The sequence below is a fragment of the Antrostomus carolinensis genome, unplaced genomic scaffold, assembly GCF_000700745.2.
Source record: "Antrostomus carolinensis isolate BGI_N321 unplaced genomic scaffold, ASM70074v2 scaffold25740, whole genome shotgun sequence".
NCBI lineage: Eukaryota > Metazoa > Chordata > Aves > Caprimulgiformes > Caprimulgidae > Antrostomus > Antrostomus carolinensis.
The window spans coordinates 56,385-77,734 of NW_010290937.1; the positions used below are offsets into that span (position 1 = coordinate 56,385).

At 36.8% G+C, this 21,350-nt stretch overlaps 1 protein-coding gene across 1 annotated transcript in view; it reads right to left on the reverse strand.

The window, feature by feature from the left end:
• SLC4A10 (solute carrier family 4 member 10) overlaps window positions 1-20,235 on the reverse strand; it is a gene marked incomplete at its 5' end in the record, with an annotated part of 32,628 nt that extends 12,393 nt beyond the window's left edge. The window contains 6 exons of the mRNA XM_010174949.1: window positions 849-1,100; window positions 3,832-3,993; window positions 4,501-4,614; window positions 4,862-5,023; window positions 8,167-8,272; window positions 19,990-20,235. Of these exons, the coding sequence (XP_010173251.1) occupies window positions 849-1,100; window positions 3,832-3,993; window positions 4,501-4,614; window positions 4,862-5,023; window positions 8,167-8,272; window positions 19,990-20,235 (1,042 nt within the window). The remainder of the gene's footprint in view (window positions 1-848; window positions 1,101-3,831; window positions 3,994-4,500; window positions 4,615-4,861; window positions 5,024-8,166; window positions 8,273-19,989) is intronic.
• Window positions 20,236-21,350: the final 1,115 nt, after the last annotated feature.

The window sequence follows — 21,350 nt, forward strand, 5'->3', positions numbered from 1 at the left end:
TGTAGGAGAATATTTTAAATGTTCAGGCTCTCAGTATACGGTGTGTAGGTAAAGGAATATTTCCATATATAAGTATCTGGTTTAAATACTAAATACACAAAAGCATGTTATGTCAGTTTTCGAAGTGAAGGTTTTATGATCTACTTAACAAAATACTACCGAGAAGTACAAGTTCTAAGGGCTTATTGCTTTCACTGGGACAACATGCAAATCTAAATTCTGGTCTTACCAAATCCAGTGGCAAAATTCTCACTGATTTCACAGAGGCCAGATAATTCTTAAAATCAGTAAGTATTATGTATATAGATGGTATTATATATGCATGTAACTAGACATCCAGTTTCAGGATACCAGTGAGCAGTGTTGAGTATACAGGCAGCACGAGTGAATGTTCATGTTCATTTCCAAGAAATGAACCAATGAACCACAGAACTTCTCTTGCAACTGTGAAAATATTTTTAAACTATCCACAGATCACAAAATGTTTTTAAATTTTTAAAATAAATTTACTTATTGGTATAACTTAGCAAGACTGTTTCATGATAATTTGCCATGGGCCCAAAGCATAGACAAAGCATGAATTGTCATATACCACCAGTCAACAGCAGAATTCCCTGTGACATCAGTCAGGCCAGATTCTCATTACAAGGTTTTTATTTTTAAAATGTTAGAGGTCCCTAGCCATTTTATTATGTAGAATTAGAATTCCACTTTAGGTTATCATTGTGTAACATTATGCTAGCTAGTAATGTGCCTGGAAAGGGCATTTATTAAATAACACAGTAATAACAGTGAAATGCTGAGTACAGAGCAGTGTTCTTCAGCTTTTCCTTACTTCCCCCAGTTACCTTCAGGATACTTGTCAAAAAGACAGATGAGCCCATAAGGATAAAAATCATGAGCCCTGTGACTCTTTGCTCCCGGATTCCAAGAAATTTTGGCTGCTCCCCTGGAGCGGAGCACTCTGATTCCAGTTTTAGGCTATTCACATGGGAAATAGAGAGGACAGTGGCTGCAACAAACCACGGCAATCCCATAATAGAGCACACTCCAAGCATGACTGCCACCATGAGTAGGTCGAGATGGTATCCACATCCTTTCTGTTAAAAAAAGTAATGACAGCAAGAAGATATAAAATGACATCTGAATTAAGGAGAACACTCCTGATAGGCATTCCTAAGGAACAGTTAGAGACAATTTTAAAAGTTGTGACTTGTAGAAAAAAAATAGCTTTCTTCCATGTGTTAGCCAGGCTGGGTCAGTAGTGATGGATAACTGGTTATCTAAGGGTAATTCCTACTAGTTCAGAAGAAATGCTTAATGTTATTAGGCTCATTCCAGTTATGAATTAAGCATACATATCATAAATCAACTTTACAATGGGCACCAAATACCTACCCTTCTTGCTTATAAAAGAGACACTAGTAAGACAATGGAAAATACATACATTTTATTTTTTAACTAAATCTTTTCTGTGGATAATGGTAAGCAGAACATCCAGCTGCAGTGCCAACTTTCCACTGTACTAATCTTAATAGACTCTCCATCAAACCTTACAGAGGAAGTGGAAAAATAGGTATTTTGATTCTTTCCTACACAAAAATTCTTAAGTTAACATTTGCAAAGTCAGTTTATGCTATAGAGGGCCATAAAACCACATTGATCCTTTTGGAAGTTTTTATAGATGGTAAGCATGTGACAGTAGTAAGTTTTCACTAACGTACTTTCATTTTATCTAGAACAGATAGCTAGAAATTAAGTGAAATTAAACTATAATTAAGCTATACATTAAACTGTAAAATAATATTCATCATCAGGTACTGTTTTGATGGTTTCTTTATTCAGTACTTAAAAGTAGTATCATAAGCATTCATATGAGAAGTCAGTACAAAACCTCTGAGTTGGGATCATTGCTGTAGTAATCAAATACTCCATGAATTTACCAACAGGAGGATGTTGCTTTGCTTTTGTAGTAGTTGATAAAACTTTGGTCAAACCTTAGATACATTTAAAAACCTGCAGATACAATCTGCACTTGAAAATGACTAATGATCTGCATCAAGCTTCGTTGCATAGGTATCTGTTACCATAGCTGAGAGGAATATTTCTTCTCAACCACTCAGCTGCAAGCAGAAGCTCAAGCCATTTTCCTTTAAGAAGTCAGGTAGGTAGTTATCTCCGCAAAATTTTGCAATATGGCAACAAATCCAGTGTCATTGTCTGATGAAACAGTGATGTTCATGCAAACAATGTGAATATGTTGAACCATAATTTTGCCTGTAAACCCATGCAAATACCTTTTGACATAAAAAAAGTAACTACACTAAACTTGGAAGGGTTTGCTACAGAGACTGCCAAAAGCTGAAATGTGCACTATTGAGAATTTGCTATGGGGAGTATAAAAAAAGAAGGGAAAATGAGTTGGAAGCAAACAAATCATTTCTTTCTGAAGACAACTTTTACTTCTAAAATGGGAAGCGTCTGGGTTTATGAAAATGTAAGCCACATACCAAAATGAAAATGCCATCTTATTTGCTTATATTATTTTAAAAGGGGAATTCATATAAAGTAAAGAAAACAAAAAGAATCAACTCGAGCAACCATCCCTCACTCCCCAAAAGTGCTCATGAGTCTTAATCTCCAAGACACATCTTGACAAACTCAGAGATGTGTCACACAGAGATATTAGTTACATGCACAATGCACTCAAAGAAAAAGTTTAATTCTAAATCCTAAGAGAGACACCTTTTTTTACCTTCTGACACATTTATGAGCAATGTATCTGTTAATGCATACAGAATCTGAGAGCATTTCCTCACATTCATACATGATCTGAGGAACCTGACATATGGGAAGAAAAGGAAGCATAGCAACAGGTGATGCTACACCAGACCCCAGCAAAACTAAAACGCAGCAAGACAAGGGGGCAGCCAGGAGGACCATCTGACTCCCAGATGCCAGTGCTGAAAAAACACATTCCAAAGCTTGGCAGCAAATTCCTGCATCTGTCAAGTTAACCACATGCAATGCTATGGATTGACATGAAGAGCCAGGCTGACAAAGAGGGCAAAAAAAGAACATATCAAATGTCACAATCATCCAAGAAGAGGCAGTGCAAAGTGAAGGTTGCAAATGTATTTGCTAAAGCAACTTGGGATTGGATTGCTGCTTATTAAAAGTATGTCAAAAAAAGTCTAAGCTCGCTGCATATACATGTACAGAAACCTGCTGCTAGATTTTGCCCAACAGTTTTTTAGAGGGGTGATGTCCCTTTTTCTCTCTCCATCTGTAGGCAACTAAAGTGTTAGAGAACAGTGCTGGAAGTTGTCCTATGTTGTGTTAAGAACCCATTGTGCCTCTAAAACTCAGTTTCATTCTTCTCCCTTCTTTAAGATAGGAAGGGAAAAAAAAATGGATGGGTAGAACCACAAAGAATGAAGAGAGGAAAAAATAGAATCTTATACTACAAAATAACTCCTCTTCAAAATCCAATCCAGTAGAACACCACTGCCAATATCTGAAGAGGCAATTAATATCATGTTACTCAAGGAAATTATTAATTTCCAGATTTTTTTCCTTTGGGTATCATACTTCTAATAAAGCACAGAGGATAGTACTTTCTTGATTCAGAATCTCTGTTTCAAATCACATTCATAAAGACCATCTGTAAGGCACAGGGCATAGGTACTACACAGGTCAACAGAAAAAGCATAACAATTTAAAAGAGTGCTATGTAACATATCATAAATTACCACACTCAAGCAGATGAAGGTACATTACATAACCTGAAGCAGAAAACAACAGTGAAAATATAACTATTTGAATAAATACCTTTAGTTTGTGTTCTTTTCTATTGATAATGACAGCTGTGATCTGCTGGTCCATAAAGATAAGGATAGTACAAAGCAGGGCTGGAATTACTGCAGCTATCACTGTCCACCAAGGATTAGGTCCCAAAGGAGTAATAAACCAGCCACGATCATCTCTGGTGGGCTATAAAAACAGTGTCATGTGAGACCATTCAGAACTCTAAGGTTTATTTACATTTCAACTTCAAAAGAATACATACAAAAACATTACTAGGATACCATTTTCTTTAAAATGAATCTATGTAAGAGCACAGGAAAATGCTAAACTTCCCTATGATACCAAAATGAGAAGTTACATATAATAAAATCATCTGGGATATTACAGACTTGTCTGTATCCGATACGATGAGCCCAGAATTTGGAAGGAGCCCCAGAACATTACAGTAGGCTAGGATTTGGGTAATTTGAGCTAGGCTGGTCCTCGTACAGAAGACATTAGGAAGCGTGAAGGGCTTGATGGGAGAGGCTCACTTACATGGGCCACTAACCAGAGAAGTTGCATAGTACTTTGTGAACACGAAAAATTCAGAATAGTATCACTACTCCTTGATGATAAAAAAAATATAGTAAATCCACTATAGCACACTACTTTGTCAAAATAAGAAGGCAGTGCAATTTATCAATAAATTACCTTAAAAGCATTTGGAACCTGAAGCTTTGGTGATGGAATCCCAATGGCATAGTCAATTAAAACCATGGACAAAATAGTGAGAAAGACAGCAAAATCGCTGACAACAGATCGTACCTGCGGTTTTTGAGAGAAATTACAATTTTATCTAAAACATTCATGTGTGATTTAGGATTTATTTTTCTTCACTGGTTTAAGCCATTTTGTGCTTACAGCTAAAACCATGCTTGTTCTGACACAATTTTCTAATATAGAAAAGATGCAGTGTACACTCACCAGCAGTTATCTAAATTTGCAATGCAGATGGAATTCATGCTTATACATGATTAATGACAACTTTAGAATTTAAAAAAATGGCACAAACCTTTGTGGGGAAGTATCGGCTAGTTTTGAACTGCTTCAGTGTGGATGACAATGTTACTGTAGAAAAGAATAAGATGACAGACCAGAAGAGGACATCTGGAACATAAGGGCCATGATGACCACAGGCTCGTCCAACAAACTCTCCATGAAACTTTTTACATTCCTATCAGAGAGAGCAAAGTAGTACTGTTCTGAAAAATATCCATGCTTGCACTGGTATTTTCTTTCCAATTACATGCCTAAATTGCAAGCAGATTGTATTACTAGAAATACTAAAATTTTATTTAGATAGATATTCTTTTAAAAATCAGAACTCCAAACATTTGTATCTAGTCTGAATGGAAAACTCTGAAACCCTCAAAAGAATCTTTTTTAACCAGTATTAAATGAAGTCACTACGACATACCTGAAATAAAAGTCATTAATATAAAACCAGATTTATTTCAAACTGAACAAGTACACTTACTTATCTTCTGTTTACAAACACAGATTTGCATTTCCTAATTTCTTCCAAGAGAGAAAAGCGAAGTACCAAAAGAAAGGCTGATCCTGGTGCATTCTCAAGAACTGATTTTTTGTTTTAACTTCATAGGTTGAGCAATTCAAGAAAAAGCTACTTAGAATGTACAGTATTAGCCTAAAAGGAGACCAAGACATTTAATACCACATGGGGGCAGTACATTCCACAAACTATCTTTTTCTTTAAAAAAGTGATCTGATAAAATGCAGTAAAATCCAAAATTTGTAACATTAATTCTATCCAATATAATATATGATCAAATATTCAGAAACAGCAGAAAACATACCTAGTAATTCTCCCATACCATCCTTAGTTGTTTAAAATCATATTTGTTCCAAGGTAACAAGCAGAGAAAATAAGAGTAGCTCTAAAAACTACAAGCTCACAATCCTTTCCTTCTTCTTCCCAAATCCCTCCACACATATTAAGCAAAAATAAACGCAGCACCCAGAATCAGATATTCCAGGCAGCAATATCCTGCCAGATCTGAATCTTTTAGTATCAAACGAACTGGGTCATTGGCTCATCAGTCTCAAGTCACAATACTGTGGCTTGATACGTTATGAGAAACTTTGACGTTGAAAAAAAGCTGGCTTGAAAAAAAACACAGTTGCTATTTGAGGACTGTGAGACAAAGGAGTGCAAAACTTTCATACTGGTATAGCAGTACAAATATGGGATAAATATGATGCACTTCTGACTAATGAAATAAAGGGTTTGAATGGGGAAAAAAATTCTCAGGAAATCCAGAAGAAATTCTCAAGATTCTGGGACACCAAATAGAAAACTTATCCTGGCCTGAGCTAGACTTTGATGTTGGGACAGCACAGGGATGAATTTCATCATATACCTACTAAAAAGAATTTTGTCACCATAAACACTTTGCTCATACTCGTTTTGTCCTAGATAGCAAAAAAAATTGTTAGTCCTACTGTTGTGCCAATATAAATCTTCAGAAACTTGAACCTTTTAAATCAGACACAAGAAACAACAGGAATAAATGAGCAGTAAAAAAGAGTGGGGTGAGATTGACTAAATATTTAGAGACAACTAGGTCTAATCTTTTACTGCAAATCTCTAGAACAGAAGAACAGAAGTTTCCTGATGATGCTTGCAAGAAATAAATATATGCAAGTACCAAAAATTTCAGTTATTTCTTTGGCAATTATAGGGACTCATGGGAAAAGTCAGTCAGTTGTACTGCTACCCATGTAAACTCAAGTTTTGGTAATAAGCTTTTACAGAAGTTTTAAAGGGTTTTATATAATGCATTCAGTCTTACATTTACAGTTAAAACAAGATCTGTTATTTTAAATCTCCTCAGCTGCAAATGTACTCTGAAAAACACTGTCAGAGATCTGAGAAAGTGAGAGGAGGAGTCTGCCCCTGCACAGATGCTCTTAGAGTGTGCTGCAATTTTGGGAATATTCATTCTGGATTGCTGGAATCCCTCAGGCCAGCAGTTCTTAACTTTCTCTCTGCTGTTGCCACACCAACACAGTTGAGGAGCAGTCTTTGCTATCAAGACAGAGCAACCATGGAAGGCAGGTCTTCCTTAACTCATGATAGGAGGACACCAGTTCTTTTCCACTCCTGCCTTTGAAAGAAAAAACAGTACCTGCTGGAGATGGTCCACTGGCTTGGCTTTTAAGTGTTATGCCTATGATGGGGTTAATTCAGTTATATTTTTGAAAGAACCCTTCAGTTTGGTCTCTTTTGCACTCAAATCTCTTTGATTGTGTAATGAAATTATACAGTTGTGAGAAAAAGTGGTGGTCTGATCTCAATATGACATTTTATTCAAGCTGTAAATGTTGCTTTAAAGAAGGCAAACCTGAAGTAATAAATCCTTTAAACTTAGCAAAGTTTACTGTTTAGAAACAAGTTAAATCTCCATGCAAGCTCCCCAAACTGTTTGTAGCTTGTCCCCCCCCCACCAAAAAAATTACACAACAAAGGCATGAACACATTAAACAACTGAATGCCTACTTAAGAGAGAAATTTGGTTACTGAACAGAGAATCTTACAAAATTACTCCCCTTCTCCTTTATGGCCCAAACAGCTGTAAAAATGTTTTAGGGGAAATAAATGCTTCTGAGTCATTCTACACAATGGAACTCTGGTTTTGCCACCTGGCAGAATCTGGGACAAATCCACTGTCATTTGACACGTGTAGACTTAATCTCAGTCAAACTCTTGTGCTAGTTTGTCGTTTCCAAAGCAGGGCACAAAATGCACATACTTGCTTTAACGTGTACTATCAAAGGCTATAAAATGCTTACAAAAGGAGATAATGCTACAGAGTCCATGTTAATCTTTGTCCATTTAAGCATACATTTTAATTGGACAAATATGATTAGAAAAAAACATGGTATTTTTTCCAGTATATTTGCTGGAGTAGGAGAGACAAGACAAAATTGTTTATGCTTGGCCAGGCTCTGGATAGGCCAGTCCTATCACTGGCCACTCCCAGTGGTGTCCAGTGATAGGACGAGAGGCAACAGACACAAGCTGGAACACAGGAGGTTCTGCTTAAACATAAGGAAAAACATTTTTACTGGGAGGGTGCCAGAGCACTGGAACAGGCTGCTCAGAGAGGTTGTGGAGTCTCCTTCTCTGGAGAGACTCAAAACCTGCATGGATGCAGTCCTGTGCAACTTGCTCTAGGTGAACCTGCTTTGGCAGGGGGGTTGGACTAGATGATCTCCTGAGGTCCCTTCCAACCCTTACCATTCTGAGATTCTTTGATTATGCCTTTATAGATTAAGTTCCAATATTTCACTTACTGACACAGTTAGGTTCCCCCATGGTACATCAGATGCAGATATATTGTAGTCCTGCCAGTATCGTAAGGTTTTATTGCTAGGATATTCTGGTTCCACACAATTGCATCTGAAAAGACAAAATAATATTTTTTTCCTTAATAATAAAGATGTATCAGAAATTAATCCAAAATACCAACTTTATGATATAATGCAATTGTGCTTTACTTTGCCAGGTAATTTTAGTTCAAATGAATTCAGTAAACACATGCTTTGAAGCAGTTTGTAGTTTGGTAGCTAGTGCTATTACTAGAGTATAATTTGCTGTGAGGTGCATATGCATATATAGTATGGAATGTGACATATTTGAACCACTGTCCACAGCAAGCTTTTCCACCTATTTTTCTCCTATTCTATTGATACGTCAAAGCACAGTTCGTAATACTGAGAACGTGACAGTCCTGTTCCCCTTCTTTATACCTAACACTTCCTGACATGGGGATTAGATACTATGCACAGTTCCAGGCTGATCCGTTTCTCAAATGCAAACTGTCTGTATCTGTGTTCTCTTTCTTGCTCTTTACCAGAATGTCTTTGCATGCAAAACTGCCAAAATGGCCGGTCAACCATCAGGACTCTGCAAGATCATCAGCACCAAAGGCTCTGTGAACTTTTGTGCCCATTGTTTTTCCTTTCCCCACAGCTGCTTTAAAAATGTGCTTTTAATTTTAAATTGTGTATTTTAACATACAAAACATGACGAGGCAGTATGGGAGGACAATACTGCAAAAAGGCAATTTAAAATCAAAATTAAGTCCTTAAAGCCTCTGAAGCAACTGTGGGAGGCTTTTTCTTTCATAAAGCCTGCAAAATATGCAGGATATTTTGTAGGTTCCAAAACATCAAGTGTGCTTTGCAGTTCTCTTTAAATTAATCCTACTTTTAAAATGTATAGTACTATCTATCCTGCTAGTATTTTAACATGCTTATGATGGCTGTAAATAAATTCTGTACTCTCCTTTCCGATAAAGGTTTCAGGAGTAGCTGGGGCAGGATAACATCTGACTATAGAACCATTAAGCATACATTTGCATTACAGTTCTATAAGAGTACCAGTTTGTTCACTTAGCTACGCCATCTATTTTCTCTGTGACAGTTTACCTTTCCACAATAAGACAATTCTCATCTGTAATATTTTCTGCGTAAGAAATGCTACCATCTACATTATGATTACAGAATAGCACCACAGTATTTTGATTACAATACTATACATGTGACAACAGCTGCATTTAATATATACATCAAGAGAGATGCAGGTTGTCTTTGTGCATCTCCTTGCTTTTATTTTAAATGCAGCTATTTATAAAAGAAAGAAAAAATCCTTACAGCCCATGAACGAAAAGCAAAAAAAAAAAAGCACCAGCATTCAGAGAAATAGAGGGCCTGAGCCAAAAGTCATTAAAGAAGACTGGATCTTTCAAACATATTTAATATGCTTTGGATCAGGCCCCAAGTGCAGAATGAATGCGTGTTCAATGCGTAGTTTAAAATATTACGAAGCGGGTTAAATGAAGCACATCACTACTGGTGAGCTACGGTAGCATAATAAAGTCAACCAAAGCTATGTCTATGTTATCGCAAGGGAGTATTTGATGTTCATGCAACAAAACAGAGGTGGCTATTTCAGGTTACTACTGTTTCCTGGGAGCACAGGAGCTCCCTGCCCCTTGATGTCCATCGCTGATCGCAGACTGGCCAGACGCTGGGCGATGGCCCATTGGGGTTTGATTACAGTACGCCAAGGTGACATGGGCTGTTCAATCACAGTCACTTTCTCACTAGAAGGGAAGACTGTGCGTGTCACCAACACTACATGGTACAGTTACACTTGCTGCAACCTACAAAATTATGTTTAAGAGTTAGAGAAGTCACAACTTCTATTCCCTCAGTCAGAAACATGACAATTGAAGCTATAGTTTAATATAGCTCCAGTAATTCACCTTCAGATGAGATCACCACCCTGTTTATTTCTGTATCAACACCACTTTCCTCCTTCACAGCATTGCAGTCCAGGCTCTACCAAATCGCACAAGCTCATGAACAATCTGCAATCAGTAAATGCAAGTAAGTGACTTCTGCAAACTCCACTCACGCAGACCAAAACCACTCTGTACTCAGCTTTTGTCACTGAATCGGTGCAGAATTAGGCCCTAACTGTAAAGATCAGATACTGCCTTCTGCTGTGAAGACCACTATATAACATTATATTGTTTTCAATACTATTTGTCTTTTGGCAACATTAACACTTTGATGTGAGATTGTATCACAGTGTAACTATCTTCCTAGTGTAGGAAGTGTAACTAGGATCACACTAATCGCTTAACAACATAGAAATGTGAGATGGTAAGATACTCCCTGTCCAGCCCAGAAAACACAACTGGAGGTACCATTCAGTGCCAGAACATAAAATATTATCTACCAAAACATGACATTTATTTACAGATGTTATTGCTTCAAGGATGACTATTTCCCAACACAAATGACCTGCAAGGAGAAACTCTCATTAGAGAAAAAAGGCTTTCTGCTTTAACCTTTGAAAACTTTTAGTCTCTTCCATTGTCATTTTTGCTCTGTGAGGTCAGCTCTCAGGAGAAAAAGTGAAATACACAAAATTGTTAACCATTAACAAATCTTGCTGTTTTCTTGATAATATATTACTCAGAAGGCTGGAATAAGTAAAAAATGTATTGCCCCTTGGAAGTTCAAATGCTCTTAAATTCTTGTGAAGTCGTTTAAGTCACTTAGCGCTTGCCCACTACAAGAAATCTATGTGGAGTTTCTGCTATTACCAATGAGCAACAGACCATACATACACTTGTATTTTCTAAGCAACATATTCAGCTCCAAATACAGTACCAAATTAGCAACATACTCCCATGCCTTTTAGTGATAAGGAGTCAGCAATCATCTTGGTTAAGCTGAAAGATACAGAATGATTAACTTGATTCTCTTTCATCATGGCTAGGAAGAAACTGAGTTTTTTAATGGCTAGAATATAGGCAGGGAATACTCTGACATTGGTTGTGGTGACAAAAACATAGGTGTCACTATAGTGAAAATAAAAAAAAATTCTCTGCTGCCAATCTCACAATACACCCATTTCATCACACTGATGAGAGAACAATTCTTCTCGTGTCTTTACACTTTTGGCTACCGCAAGACGTTCTGATCTCCTGGGAGCAATTCAGATGTCTAAACATAGGTGCCTATATACCCCATGGTGTCTGTGACATCCGTGATGGGTTGGCATATATGTAAGAGGGTCTATGGTGACTCATGCCTTTGTTTTCACAGCAGTTGGAGGCTGAGAGATCTAAAATGGCACTAGATACCCAGTCACAGGTCACTCCTGTATTTTCAGTGTCCATATTTTACAACTAGGCAGAAATCAGTGGAGTTTGCTTTCTTCCAGGTTACTTAAAACAGCTAATACAGCCTATTACAAAGTGACTTATAAATCTGAGGTAGAATAATAAACCATTTCAGACAAGACAGTCTTCAGGAAACTGCAGGAGAACTGTCACAAGATCAGAACTGACAGATGGAGAAAATAACAGAAAAATAATGGCCCAAACCAGAGCAAGGAGTCTACTGCCTTTACATCTTCCAAGGTGCTCAAAAAATCTCTGTCAAATCAGGACGCGGAACAAAGGCAGATTAAAATTAATAAATTTCAGGGCTGGCTAACAAACCAGGTCCTCTGGAGCCTGTACTTCTCTCCCTTTTACAGGAGGATCAAGACTTCAGCTACATCTTCAGCACCAATCCAACTGTAACAGTATAGGCAGTATAGGTCACTGATGGCACCCCATTCCCTTCTCTGTTCTCTCAAACTCCCCACATTTTTCCTAGCTCTTTTTGCCTTTGTTTCCTAAGCCTCAATTTCATAAATTTCATTAACTTGAGGCAGTCATCATAACTTCACTGTGTGCGACATTTCCTACAACTTGTTCTGTTTTCAAAGAACAGAGATAGGATTTGACAACAGCAGCTTCAGGACATCTCAGACAACCAGCAGTGTTCTTTGTTCCCCAAAAGGAACAGTTATTATTATCCTTAATAGTCAGTATTATTCCTCTTTCTTTGGACAATGGGGAAGGGCATACGGGCTAGTAAATCAGAAACTTGTTATTTTATATGTAAAGTTGGGGAATATTTTCACTCTCCTTTGTAGATCAGCAATAAAAGATAAACATAGTTGTTGCTCAACAATCAGTCAGGTGAAAGGTTCTGTACTAAAAACACTTCAATCCTGTCTGTAAACTTCTGTTTACAGCAAAACAAGAAACTAATTCCCTAGGCCTATTTGTTTAATTGAAATTAACATGAATCTGGTGGGGGAATCTCTCTCATTTCCACCTCTTACCCCCAATCCTTCAGGCTTGGTCTTTGTCATTTTCTTCTCTTCAACCTGTTATGCACACTTTCCTCCCCACACAGACTTTAAACATGCAGCATGGTGCTAGTCCATTCTGCTGCCATTACAAATAGCATAAGAACAAGAGCCTTGCACAGTGTTTTTATGAGTAAATAAAACACACTTAAATGGTGCAGCTCCTTTGAAAGCCTCATGGCCATTCATCCCTAGGCAATTGCCATTTTTCAGTATATTGTTTTCAAGACTAGGAGGCACTTACTATTGCTGATTTTATCCATTTATAAGGCACTGTTTTGGAGCTCCTATTTTTCCAGCATGTACATTCTGCAAGCTATACCTATTTATACTAGTTAAGGAACTTACCTACAAAAGATGCAATTGCAGCTTCTTCATGATTAGCCAACATACAATTTCCCCTTCCTGGAAGGGCAAAATCTCTTTCTGGATCACTTAAGATAGAGAATGAGATTTGCTCGATATGAATATTTATATTTTTTTAAAAAACCCAACAGGAAGGTATGACAAATAAGTTACAAAATGTGCTGGTTTAAACAGTATGTCTCACTGTATCAGAGCACATTTCTGGTAATATGAGTAAGAAGTTTTTCCCTAATACACAGAGTATGCTCAACAGGTGTGCTAGGCACTGATCACAGAACAGAGACAGAATAAGAAGATGGTATGAAATGGAAGGTAACATCACTAATTCTGTTTTAAAACTAATGCATTAGAATATATGCATAAGCATTTTTTTATGTTGCATTTACAAGGCTGAAGGAAAGCACATCAATAGCAGAATGCTATGCATGTTTAACTTGTCTCCAAATATACCATTTTCATGCGACTTATGGGCACTCACTGAGTTCTTCTGTTTGTCTAACAACTGCTACGAGAAGAGGACAACAATAATATCACAGATTATTTCTCTGCTGCCCCATACCTACAACACCTGTATATGCCTGGCATTATATTTACCATATTCCTTCTCATGTCAACATTCATAATGCTGAAATCCAAGTCTCAACAGAGAAGAGACTGGAAATAAAATAATTAATACTGATGGGAAATGGACTTGTCAGTTAAGTTCTATTCTCAGTATCATGAAACTTTGTCAAAGCGCAGCTGTCATGGCAAGATAAAAATTTTTCTTCATTTATTCATTAGAACTGTCATTGTGAATTAAGACCACTAAGTCATTAAGTTAAGTAGTCCAGCTCTGACAATCACAAACATCAGTAGGTATTCACATATATTCTCTAAAGTTGGAAGTCTATATAGTTTAGTTGGTGAAGCTGAGGAGGAAAACAGAAAACCCTACAAAAAATAGTACCTAGACAATGCACTCAGCAGCACAATTTCACACACACACACTGTCATTCATAAAGGTTGGTCTTTATTAGCTGTCTAGTGCAGTATGCAGTCCATGCATTCTTAGCAGTACTACGGTATGTAATTGTCATACATTGAAGTTAATGTGCAAAAAGGTAGTGTAATTATGTGGGATACCGACAGTTCATCTGAAAGCTTTCACTGATAAATAGTTCTAGGATGTCACTTCATCTCACTTCCAAAGTTAAAAAAGCGTACACTTGAGGAGAAGAGATTCAGTATAATGCTGGTTCAGAAATGACATACTGTAATATATTATAATGCTATATGGTCAGTTTAAGTTTTGATTGCTCAGGTGTAGTGAATCATACACATAAATGTACTGTAACAAAAACACCCAAGGTTTTTATGTAAGCTTTTCTAGATTTTGAAGGCATTGTGCAGACCAGCTATCAACTACAAACTGAATGCTGTGGAGAATTGCTTAACAAGGAGATATGTTTCCAAAGTAGGAGGGATGAGCAGTAGGAAAGAATGAAGCATGGTGGGCACTCCCTGGGCTCAAAAGAGGGAGAAAGAAAAAAATGAGTTGACTGGATTGGGCAGACATAGCAAAGTCCTAGAATAAATGGAATAAAGAAAAATAATTTCTGGATTCCAAGGTTTGTCAAGAAGCAAAAGGGAACCAGCAGTTAAACTAGATCGTGGCATTTGCATGGTTCTGGGAAAAAGAGGAACATTCTTAAAAAAATACACAGGATATGGCACAGTTACTTAACTGCAGAAAAAAGCCTATGGAGAAGGGGGAAAGAACATCTATATTCATAACCAAGTTCAAATAAATCATTACAGGAATTGGAATTCAATTATATGTCTGGGATAATGAGAAATTCTGTGCTTATCATCGACTCTCCTCATTCCACCTGCATCTTAAGGAATACAGGGTAAAGAACAACATAATTTGCATGCAATAATAATGGATTTAGATTAAGTTATATAGATAATGAAAGATTTAAAACTTGCTTGTGCAAACAGTTGGACACACAAAACTAATCTTCACAATACCTCGTAGAAGCAATGGTTTCTATAGCCTGCAAAAGATACAGAGATTGACATGATCTTGGCTCCTTAATTACATCAGAGTGGGATTTTCTACTCCTAATGCTTAAGTGCATGTCAATACCAAGACAGATTGCAATATGCATATTACTATGCCAAGAAATCACTTTAAAATTATTCAATGTAATCTGTTAATAATTGAGTAACTTCTGGTAAAGAATTATTAAAAACAACATGAATTCATCACTCTGAAAAAAGAATTAATGAAAAAAAACAAAGGTTTTTTCATTAAAAATTATTTTCATAAAATCCCAAGGTCTAAGCAACCTCACACTGAGAACTAATTGATCTTCTGTATTCTAAGATAACTATCTTAAAATGGTTGCATTTTAAAGAATATTGGATTGGTTTTTAAATCACTTTCCTTTCATCCACAATGCTTGTTTTCCTTTTGAAAACCTTTGTTTCTTATCCACCCAGTGGTAGGGTTCTCCTTTCCTAGGAAAAATTATACCTTAATGTTTAATATACACATTAAAACTGATGTGCATCATTGTTCCAGATAGGATCCACTAACTGGAGATATATTTGCTACAGGAGTCAGGATCAGGAAAAAGCAGGAGGAGACTGCAGAAGTAAGAGAGTTGCTATGCCAACCTACAAATGCTAATGGCATGACAAATACAAAAAGGTCACAGTAAAAAAAAACATAAAAAAAACCAAAAAAACCCACCAAAAAAAATCATGAAAGAAGAAACAAAGAAAGAAAGAAAATCTCAGCTAAAAAAGTATGTGTATTTTATCTAATAAACAATGTAGCTACTGTATTTAAATTCCTTCAAAACAATGCAGTTTAAAAAGAAAAAAATGCAACACAGTAGCAGACTGAAAATCAGGTTCTTTGTCCTTTTGATTTAGCTCTTAAATGCTCTATTATTTAACGTTCATATCATAAAGATGGTATTTTAAGAAAAAGTTGGAGATGAATGCTGAATTGATTTGCGTGCACACAGGTCACCTGACAATTGGGGTCAATATTTCAGCACAGAGTACAAACAAGTATAATAAAGAAAAAGAGTAAAAAGTGCATTAGGACTAGTTCTACACTAATTAGACCATGCAACAAAAGATATTTTTGTCTTTTTGAGATCGAATTCTGTAACAAATTCATATCTTCTATCTAAAATGGTAAATATAACTTTTTAAGAAATCTTTCAGGAAGACTTTCAGTTGATTTTCAAATATTTGGGTCTGCTAGATTTAAAAACAAACAAACAAACAAATCTCAATAAAACAAGCAAAAAAACCCAAGTGTTCTGAATGTTCTATAGCCTTCTAATGTTTGTTATGGCAGATACTAGTAATGACTCCTATACTCTTAAATATAAGAGGAGATACATGCAATATAGTCTTTTACATCAAACTCCTGCAACAGAGACTGTTTATGACAGAATTCAAACTCACCCAAAATATGGAATGGGTTTTCTTTCCCACCAACCACAATAAATTACTAATTTGTTTGTCTTTCTAGTACTCCAAAGGACAGTACTAACAGCATGCCAACGACTTCTCCTGAATCAAACTCACACCTTCACCAGGGCAAAGGTAACAGTACTGGGATTGTAGACGGACTACCTGTGGACATCAAAGCATCCTCAGAAAGCCCATGTGAGAAGAGAGGTGGGCTGGGGCACAGCATACACTGAAAGCTTCAAATATATACAGTGTCCTGACCTCTTTATCATCAACCTTCTGAGTGGGCAACAGGCAGAATACAGAAAATATAGAAATTTTACAGTATAACCTGAGTTTTCTAGCATAGAATTGCAGATCCAAGATAATGTTTTATATAAGCTTAGGCTGAGCATTCAAAGAGAAATGAGTTGCTCAACCTTTTGAAGTTCACCCATTGCTAATTAAAGAACTGCCAAGGCTTTACTAACAATTAAAAATTTGTCTTTAAAATCCCCAAAGAGGAAAATGCAAACAGCTGTTTTAATTAGCAAAACAGCAGATACTAATTAGCTTCTGTAGCAGAGTATGCTGGTCCTTTAAGGACAGGATCAGTTTCAGACCACTTTTGTTACCTATTTAAATGACAAGTAGAAGGACTGGAGTCAGATGCTGCAGAAGAAGCTTCTAATTCCTTGTGAAAGGAATATTCCCCAACTTCAAGTACACAAAAATGAGGTATTTATTTCAAGTAAGCTTTTATGCTTATTCATCTTCTAGTTTCTTACCTCTCTGGAACTGAGACACATACAGACATTTGAGCAGGGAGTGGGGGTTATTTGAAATGTCTTGCGATGATCCTGTGGTGATGGTAATTGTGATACCATCATGTTCTGGGCAAATGGCCACTCTGTCTGGAGTATGTGCATGTGTGCACAGCAAACCCACAGAGTTCAGGTTGCACAAAGCCTGCTGTGAAAGCACTAGCCATTTGGGCAGCTAATGTCAAGTTGCTCCAACAGAGCACATCTTTCCATTCTCCCAACATGTCAGGGCCAGTTCTGGAGAACTAAGAAAAACTCAGATGAAGGACAAGGGAGAGGAGAGAACAGGAGAGGCTGGAATTACCACTTTGTTGGTTCAGAGCACAGATCCTTGGAATTAGCAGATGTGCTCTTACAAGATAATCAGTATGCATACTGGGCTTTCCAAAAATCAGTTTTAAGGTTAAAAAAAATAAGCCACATCCCATAAGAACTATGCTGCTTCTAACTAAGTCTACAACTAGTCATCTTGGTATTAGTGGAGTCAGTTGCCATGGATGTGATATTGGTAATAAACAGGATATTGCTGCAAGTAGAAGATACAACATAAATGCCAAAAGTGAAATGTAATGTAGGAGTTAAAAAGTCAATTTATTTGTTCTTTCTACACAGAGTGAAAGAACACTGAGAACACAGGTATGAAATTATAACCCCATAAATAACTACAAAACTATTATATCAAGTAATTTTGATAGCTATATATGAGTTTAAAACCACCAGGCAGTGGTCAAATCTTTCTTCCAAACATCTGGAAGACACCTGTCCTTCAGGAATTGTGTTTGGAAAATCTAACATTGTTGTGCTGGTATTCTAACACTGTAGAACAGGACAGGTCAATAGCTGTAACTGGAGGATGACAACTGCTCCTCTTTTACCATTCTGTGTGCTCTGAACATTCTGCATTCAATGAAGACAGTTAACAAGGGCAGGCGCTGAGTAAACAATACCCTTCAAAAATCAATCTCGGATTCTGATTAAGGACTGCAATTTTAAATAAAACCAAAACCATTTATTTGCAAACATAAGGACTATGATGATAAAACATTATCATAAAATATAGAGATACCTATCACTGTGCCCCTATACAAGCAAGACTGTTAATCTTATTTCTCTGAAAACTCAAGCAATATCGCTTCATTCAGCTAACCACAAATAAAGCTAACTACCCAGGAATTCATATTGCTGGTTTTGTTTATGCTTTTTAGCATAAACATAATTTTTACATATTTTAACAACTCAGCATCACCCGCTAAATGGTTTCTGAATAATTTTTTTTCTTTGTATAGTACTACAACGTCTGTTTTTCAAAACCATACGAGAACATCATATTCTCCTTCCATTTGAGACAAGGGGAAAAAAAATCCACAAACACTGTGCTCCATGAGGCTCCTTAAGAGTAAAATATCAACTTCTATGACTTTAAGTGACGTTAAATAAGACCAAGATACAACCTCAACTGCATGCATGGTATATTCTTGATGTTTATGGCTTTCTCTTCAAATTAATATTCGTTTGTCTTCTGATTAAACTATTAGAGAGAAATAACATTTTTTCAGCATTGAGACAGCACGTCACAGAAGAACTCTAGTTTCTGTAATTTAACTTGTTCTGTGTAATAAGGTATATAATGTAAATTCATATTCAGGATTTGCTAACTATTTTTTCTAGTGATAACATACACAAAGCTCAAATGTTTTCTCTCTTGCTGTATTTTGTTTTTCTCAGCTTAAAATGCAAATGAAACATTTAGTTGAGACACTCCTTTTTTTTTCCCAGTGAACAGAAGATGTGGCACTGTTGAGGCATTGTTCCTTTTCGGCCCCACCCTGCTCACACAAAATGTTCAAATGGGTTCAGTAAAATAATAAAGACATTTCTGGAGGGGGATCTTCTCTGAAAATGCTTTTTAATAAGATATTAGTTGCTGAGATGACCAGGCGTAAGTGGCCTCAGGCCAGACTAGGATCTTGTCCTGTACCTGAGGAACATTTTTGTTCTTGTATCACAGAAACATGTCTATGAGTTTTTACTTCTAAATGAAACTACATTGATTAAAGCCATTCACTTTTTTTATTCCCCAAGTAGAATACTACTTGTCCAAATACATTTGTCAAAACTCCACAACAAAGTAAAGTTCCTTAAATGGAGTCATATTAAAAAATCTTATTATTAAGAACACATTGATTATGACAAAATCAATTACCACTGAGAAGCACCTAAAAATTCCAAATCCACTTCAGTTCTTGAAGCTTGAACCTCAAGTGCCAGAGAGGTTAAATTAAAGGAGGTACATGAAATTATATCCTTTTTAGATAGGTCAATATATGAATTTAGAAAAAAAAGCAAAACAGGTAACATAGCCTGAACGTCCAATAAAAAATTATAAATCATCAATACACGGTTATAGTTAGAGATCATTGAGTTACACCTCATTAAATAAAAATGTGAATAAAGACCTAAAGCTCAAGACACTCCAAGTTCTATTTTTTATTCTAGGACTTCCAAGTTTTGTGTGTGTAAGCTTTTCCAAACTCCAAGTCAAGATATTTTTTACTTATCTAAAGTAACATACCTCCAGTAACTACTACTTCCATATGCCAGCACCATGCCTAACTCAATAGCTTCCACATGTTAAGTTTGCCACTACTGCAAAGTCTTCCTGCTGTGCACTGGTTTCCACTCCTCACAAAGAAAACACAACCTATAGGGAAAAACCTCAGTCTTAACAGAAGAAATCTTACTTACGAGTATGTTGTCAGCAGATCCAAATCATTATGCATGTTGATTGGATATGTCTCACTGAGATGAAACAGCTTCTCTAAGGCCTCATAAATGAAAATGATGCAGATAAGAGAAGCAAAAGCTTCTTCAGTAAACCGTGTAATATAACAGACTAGGGAGCTTGCATCAGTTGCAACAAGGATGATGCACAGGATTGCAGTCCACAGTCCAATGCTAGCTCTCAGAGAAAGGTAGGATAACCCATACTCTCTAAAAAATAAAGAAAAAAAAGAAACACAGTTTATCTTCTGTCCAGCCACAGTAAATGGAGAAGCAGCAGCTCCAGAATTTCCTTTGCAAAGGGATGTGTGATTCTGGAGACAGACTGAATCTTAATCTTACTTATTGTGAACTGAAGACACTGTCAAGTCACCTTTTGACCTGAGGTCCCCTCCCAGTTAACAGGACACAAAGAGTTCTATCTCTACTAAGGTGAGTGAGCAGCTTTGAAAGTAGTCACACATATGGAATATATAAGGTCCACCTGCTTTTTATCCCATATCCTGCCTTGTGAACAGCCAACACCTGCCGATTTCTTCTTAAGCTGCAAGAGTAGCTGTAATAACAACTTTCATCAAAATCCTGTATGTGTATTGCATATAACAGACCTCCAAACACACTGGGTGGCATTACCACAGAGGTGATAAAAGAGCTTTTGGGGTGCTAAGCAGGGTCTCCTACTCTATGTTGCTCAGGAGATATGGGTGCAGAAGTTCCAGCCACAGCAATGAGGCAGAAAAGCAGAGAGGATCGCAGAGAAGCATGACAGCTGCCAAGATGTAGACTTAACTTTTACCCACACTGTAGCAGAGGTATGTCACGTATAGCACATTAACATAAATGTGGGGATAGCTGTTATGGCATGATGCTTCACCCCTTCCCTGCTCAGGCAAAGGGCAGAGGCTATACTAGTGATTACTGAAAGGTGGCACCACTGCCACTGCATTTACTTCCTAGGTAAAAGGTAACACCTTTTACCTGAGTTAGAGATAAGATAAAGCATTGATTTAAAGGTATGGTTTCAGAGTAGAAAATTATAACATTAAAAAAAAAATCCTGAAGCTTGAATTACCTTCAAAATTGTTTTTAATAAACAAACCAAAAACCAACAATAAAAAAATCCACCAACCTTTCTGCATTCTCACCAATTCACTTGTTTCAGTCACTGCATAATTTTCAGACTCTGAAAGCCAAAGCAGTGCACTCAAAAACAACTGCTGATCTTATCCTGCAGATGTTGTAACTTTAGGATCAATGTCTACTTTTTCCTAACAACACCCAAGAGATGATGCATAGCATCACAGAATCATAGGGGTTGGAAGGGA